The sequence below is a fragment of the Capricornis sumatraensis genome, chromosome 18 (assembly GCF_032405125.1).
Source record: "Capricornis sumatraensis isolate serow.1 chromosome 18, serow.2, whole genome shotgun sequence".
In the NCBI taxonomy this organism is placed as follows: domain Eukaryota; kingdom Metazoa; phylum Chordata; class Mammalia; order Artiodactyla; family Bovidae; genus Capricornis; species Capricornis sumatraensis.
Window position 1 is genome coordinate 63,059,237 of NC_091086.1, and position 6,000 is coordinate 63,065,236.

The 6,000-nt window shown below is 40.4% G+C and overlaps 1 protein-coding gene across 1 annotated transcript in view; it reads left to right on the top strand.

Annotated features, from left to right (window-relative positions):
* Nucleotides 1-5,403, top strand: part of RETREG1 (reticulophagy regulator 1) — a 156,395-nt gene extending 150,992 nt beyond the window's left edge. The window contains exons 6-9 of the mRNA XM_068990620.1: nt 11-148; nt 940-1,004; nt 1,246-1,372; nt 3,269-5,403. Of these exons, the coding sequence (XP_068846721.1) occupies nt 11-148; nt 940-1,004; nt 1,246-1,372; nt 3,269-3,762 (824 nt within the window). The 3' untranslated portion in view covers nt 3,763-5,403. The remainder of the gene's footprint in view (nt 1-10; nt 149-939; nt 1,005-1,245; nt 1,373-3,268) is intronic.
* Nucleotides 5,404-6,000: the final 597 nt, after the last annotated feature.

A 6,000-nucleotide genomic window follows, 5' to 3' on the forward strand; every position in this document is an offset into this window, starting at 1 on the left:
TATCTTTCAGTGCTGTGTGCATTTTTGTGTCCACTGTTCAAGTGTAATGATATTGGGCAAAAAATATACAGCAAAATCAAGTCATTTCTCCTGAAACTAGATTTTGGAATCAGAGAATATATTAACCAGAAGAAACGTGAGAGATCTGGTAGGTAACATTTGGATTTTAGATTCCACACCTGAAATGAGGCATTGCTGGCTCATTTATTATGAAATCACTTTGAATGCATTTTAGGGTGTTTTAGCCATTAACCACATATTATTACAGAAGCAGATCCCCCCACAAAGTAACATAGCTTTTTCCTACTTAGGCATTTATTATTCTTTTCTCACACATATAATAAAGTGGCTTTTTAATCCAAACTATCGGGGGAAAGAGGAAAGGCTTCGGAGGCCTTTATTTGCTATTTATTGTTTACTTTCTTGACATTGTTTGCTTTTGGGGTAGGTGCTTGCAAATAATAAATGACACAGGTAGGGCAGAGAGTGGGCGCCATGGAAGAGGGGAAGGAAAAGAAAATGGAGGAAGGCCAGCGCGATCCTTTTTCACATTTTAACTTGGCTTCTGGCCTTATAGAGTCTCAACTAGAGCGAGCTCCAGAAGTATCTCGAGAGCGTCTTAAAGTTTAGATTTCATGGCTTCCCCCAGAGTGTCTGACTGAGTTGGTCTCTGGGAGGGCTTGGGAATTTGTATTTCTAAAAGATTCCCAGTGCTGCTGTTACTGCTGTGGTCCAGGGGCCACACTGTGAGAGCCACTGATCTGGACCATTTCCCTCGGAAACCAAACACTTGCAAATATGTGAAGCTCGGGATGTGCAAACATTTAATTACGTGGAGGCAATGGAGGATATGAGGATTGTGGGATCAGGATAAATAATGGATAAAATACACTCTGAGCTGGCCAGGAAACTGAAAGCTTCCAAATTTTTTCTCAACAGAAGCAGAAAAAGAAAAAAGTCACAAAGATGACAGTGAATTAGACTTTTCAGCTCTTTGTCCTAAGGTATTTTTTGTTCAATTTTCAATTCATTCCTGTGTGGTTTGCCTGTCAATGTATCTACTTGTACCAAAACTGGAATGATTTTCTTAATACAACTTCTCCTATTTCCCTAAGATGATTGAACTATTAAAAGGAAAATACTCATCTGGTTCTTACTATTCTGACATTTTCGGTGTTAGTTGGATTTTTAGAAAGACATCCCATAAAAGTTTGAAATGTGTCACTGGCATTTATATTAATACAGATTAGCCTCACCACTGCCGCCAAAGAATTGTCTGTGTCTGACACCGATGTGTCTGAGATCTCCTGGACGGACAATGGGACCTTCAACCTCTCAGAAGGATACACTCCACAGACAGACACTTCTGATGGTATGCTCACACCTGTAGATGCTCTGAGTGTTATTTTGAGCCCATGCAAAAGTATTTAACTGTGTCAGCTTCTGACTGGATAAAGTGTGCTACAACTATGCAATGGAATATCACTGGGCTATAGAAACACTGGCACTTGCTACAATATGGATAAACCTTGAACATGATATGCTGAGGGCAGGAAGCCAAACACGCAAGTCCATGCATTGTGTGACTCCACTTATATGAAATGTCCAAAACAGACAAGTCCATGTGGAAGGAAATTAGATGAGTGACTGCCAGGGGCTGGGGGAAGAGGGACTGGTGGGTGATTGGTAATTAATATGTTTCCTTTTGGGTGATGAGAATGTTCTAGAATTAGACAGTGGAGATGTTGTACAGCCTTGTGAATGTACCAAAGACCACCTAACTGTACACTTTAAAAGGGCACATTTTATAGGATATGAATTATATCTAAAAATCTATTATTTAAGAGTGTGAGAAAAAAATCTAAGCCAGTCAATGTCCAATTCTGCCTTTATTTTGAAAACAAATAATTGACAATGAAAAAAATTCTGGAATATCTGGTAGCATTATTTATAGCAGTAATAGGAAATAGTGAGACACACACACACTCAGTCGTGTTCAACTCCTTGTGATCCCATGGAATTCTCCAGGCAAGAATACTGGAGTGGATAGGCATTCCCATCTCCAGGGGATCTTCCCAACCCAGGGATCGAACCCGGGTCTCCTGCATGGCAGGCAGATTCTTTACTGTCTGAGCCACCAGGAAAGACCACAGCTGTGGGAGAGAGGAAGAGAAAAGCTAATCCCATGTATCCAGGGCTAGCTCTCATTGAGAGGGACTGAACCATGGGGGACACGTTTCCTGAATCAAAAGCTGACTCCAGCATTGCTCATATTCTTCTTCCAAGTTAGTTAAAAAAAAAAAAAGCTTTCTTCTTTTTTATAATTAGGTAAAGTACAATTTAAAATAAAATTTAAGACAACTCTTGTGCAATAACTTTTGCTAGTCTCATTGGATTATTTCAAGTCATTTTAACCATATACTGAAAATACAAGCAATTATAATAAAGGATTATGAATGAATTATTTTACACATGTCTTTATAGGCAAGAACACACTTCCTTTTCCTAGAGGAAGGAAGAAGGCTGTGTGATGTTGAAATAATACAGATTGAGAGACTGGGAAACCCACGTGTAGCCTTGCCTTTGTCATTAACTTACTATATGGCCTTGCGCAGGTGACATAATTTCTGTGGATCTCAATTTCCTCATCTTTAAAGTGTATTAGAGCAAGAGGCTCACTGAATTCCTTTCAAGCTCTACAAGCTCTAAACATCTGCAAGACCAGGATAACAAACCCTTTGATCTTAAGCATCCTGTCTCAGGGGCTTCCCTGTGGCTCAGATGGTAAAGAATCTGCCTGCAATGCGGGAGACCTGGATTTGATCTCTGGGTTGGAAAGATCCCGCTTGGAGAAGGAAACAGCAGTCCACTCCAGTATTCTTAAGTGAAAGTCGCTCAGTCTTGTCCAACTCTTTGCAACCCCATGCACTATGGAGCGAGGCCTGGGTTGGATCCCTGGGTTGGGAAGATCCCCTGGAGGGTTCTTCTGGAGTAGGCTGGTTACCCTGGGGTAGGTGTTCTGGCCTGGAGAATTCAATGGACTGTGTACAGTCCATGGGGTCGCAAAGAATGGGACATGACTGAGCGCCTTTCACTTTCACTTCCAGTGTTCTTGCCTGGGAGATCCCATGGACAGAGGAGCCTGATGGGATTGCCAAAGAGTCAGACACAAAAACTAAACACAACAGCTTCTTCAGTTAAAAGTTGAATCATTAAAAAAAAAATTATTATGGTGCTTAAGCCTCAACTTCTATTCTGCATTTTACAGATCTTGACCGACCTAGTGAGGAAGTTTTCTCTCGAGACCTTTCAGATTTTCCATCACTAGAAAATGGCACAGGAACAAATGATGAAGATGAATTGAGCCTTGGCCTGCCCACTGAGCTCAAGAGAAAAAAGGAGCAGTTGGACAGCGGTCCCAGGCGCAGCACAGAGAAGAAGTCAGCAGCTGGTCTCACCCTTCCTCTGAGCAGTGACCAGACCCTGCACCTGATGAGCAACCTGGCTGGGGACGTCATCACGGCTGCAGTGACCGCCGCAGTCAAAGACCAGTTAGCGGGTGTGCGCCAAGCGCTGTCTCAGGCTGCTCCCAGCCTGGGGGAGGACACAGACACGGAGGAGGGCGATGACTTTGAACTCCTGGACCAGTCAGAGCTTGATCAAATTGAGAGTGAATTGGGACTGTCACAAGACCAGGAAGCAGAAGCCCAGCAAAATAAGAAGTCTGCAGGTTTCCTTTCAAATCTGCTCGGAGGCCATTAGTCTGGGAATCGGCTTATTATGACAGAGCACAAACTACCAAAAAAAAAATTCAAGCAAGCAAAAAAAAAGAAAATCAGATCTTTTCAAACTGTGAGCTTTACTGATTACTTTAGAATTTTTTTGGTCTTTCCCCACCTCCTTCTGCAGTGAATTCATTGGATATATGTCAGCTGACACTGATAGATTGATATTTCTCATAGTTATTTTTATGTAATGAGCATGGAAATGACTTTATATATATGTATATATATATATACACACCCACTTACTGTGTTGTCGGAGTTGAATATTAGAGGTTGTTTTTAAAGTAAAATGAAAACACCCAATTATTGAGATCCTCCCATAAGTATTCCTTACGTTTTCTTCACAATTTTTCAAGCATGCAAAAACAGGTTTATTGTAACTCACTGAAATATTAACAATTGTGAACACATGCTATATTGGCTCCTTGTTCCTAATACTTGGACACAGTTAAAAATTTTTGGTGGATTTTTGACATAAAAAGACAAAAATTGTCAAAGTCACTTTGGTTGAAAGACTTGGGAAATACTATTAAAATCAATTTCCTAGGATAATTTTTTGAAAATATATTTACGTTGGATAGGCTGACACATTTCCATGTTATTTCTGCAGTTGTAGACTTTAGACTTCCTTGTAAATGGCATGCTCCATTGACAGCCAGCTCGAGTCTTGGCAATGGGTGATATTAGTGCGTAGAAAGCAAGTACTTAGATATCACGTGTCTACATGGTTTTGATGTAAACAGAGATAGGCTGCACTTCCTTGTTTCAGTTGTCATGTATTTGTGATAAGGACATTGTGGGTGCAGATCTCTTCTGCCTGCTCAGAACTAGGTTAAACACTCATCTTTCATATTACGGAAAAAGTCTCTTAAAATAGTTCCTGGTATGTTCTATGAGTGATGTGGTCATCCACCATAGAGAAATAAGAACTGTTTTCATAGTCCGACTCCCCGGCAGGAGAGAAACTTGCTTGGCCTTCAAGTGTATTTATTTGCCATTGAAGTCAAAACCTGTAATCTGTTTCTTCTTAGGAAGCTAGAATATATATTTTCTTTAACTTTAAACATTTTAGATCACTTATAAATCATCAAATTTGACTTAGGTTTTTAACAAAGGACTAAAGAGCAGAAATCAGGCTAATTCTGTGCGATAGAAACCTTTAATAGTGACGAGGGACCATGTCAGCAGCTACCAACCATCTCTTCAATCTTCAGGTAGAGCTGGCATTTCGACAGATACACACAGACACCTGAGCCCCTCAGATAGGAAGGATAATCCAAGAATACAGGAAATCTGCGGTCCCCTCTCTTTACTTCATCCCTTCCCTTCTGTGTCTAAAGAGTGATAATACATCATCTGACATTTTAATGTAGCATCTCATATTTAGTTTTTCTTTCTGAGGTATTAAAATATGTAGACTAAATTTTGCCAAATGTTACAGGGAGAGAAGTGACTGAAGACTCTGACCGCTTGCTTTTCGTGATTGACGATGCTTCCGTGTTACTAGTGCCTCATGACTGTGTTTGATGTCCTTTATCAATACAAAAGTGAGCCTGTGCCTTCATCATCTTGCCCATTTCGGTACAAATGGAAACCTGGTGTTAGATCTATGAGCTGTGTGGGTTTGCGAGGAATATCCCTGACTTCTGTTTCAGCAAGAGTTTCTGGACATGGAGAAAAATACAGTCACGTATTTATAAAATAGTTTGTTACCAGGTTTCATTTTTTATGTGTATGTTTCTTCATTGGAAAAAATACTCTGGGCCATGAAGTCAGAAAGTTTAAAGGTCTTTTCAGTTTCTTCTATGAGGAGAAAAATAAGTTAAATAACTCAAATAATTAGAGAATGTGTTACAAGCTTCAGTCAGTTCAGTTCAGTCGCTCAGTCCTGTCCGACTCTTTGTGATCCCATGGGCTGAAGCTTACAAGGAGATAAACTCAAGATTTGATGGTATAAATAATAAAGCTAGAACCAAATGTTATAAACTATAAATTAAAAGGGGTTGGGGATAGGGAGGTAGGTAGGTAGGGTAGAAAAATGTGTTACCAGCCCTATGGTGGAGACATACCAACTCTCTGTGGACACTTGCGTTCTAACTACATATGCACTTTAATAGTATTTATTGAAGAATGGTGGTGGTTTAGTTGCTAAGCCATATCTGACTCTACCCATGGAGTGTAGCCTGCCAGGCTCCTCTGTCCTCGGGATTTCCTA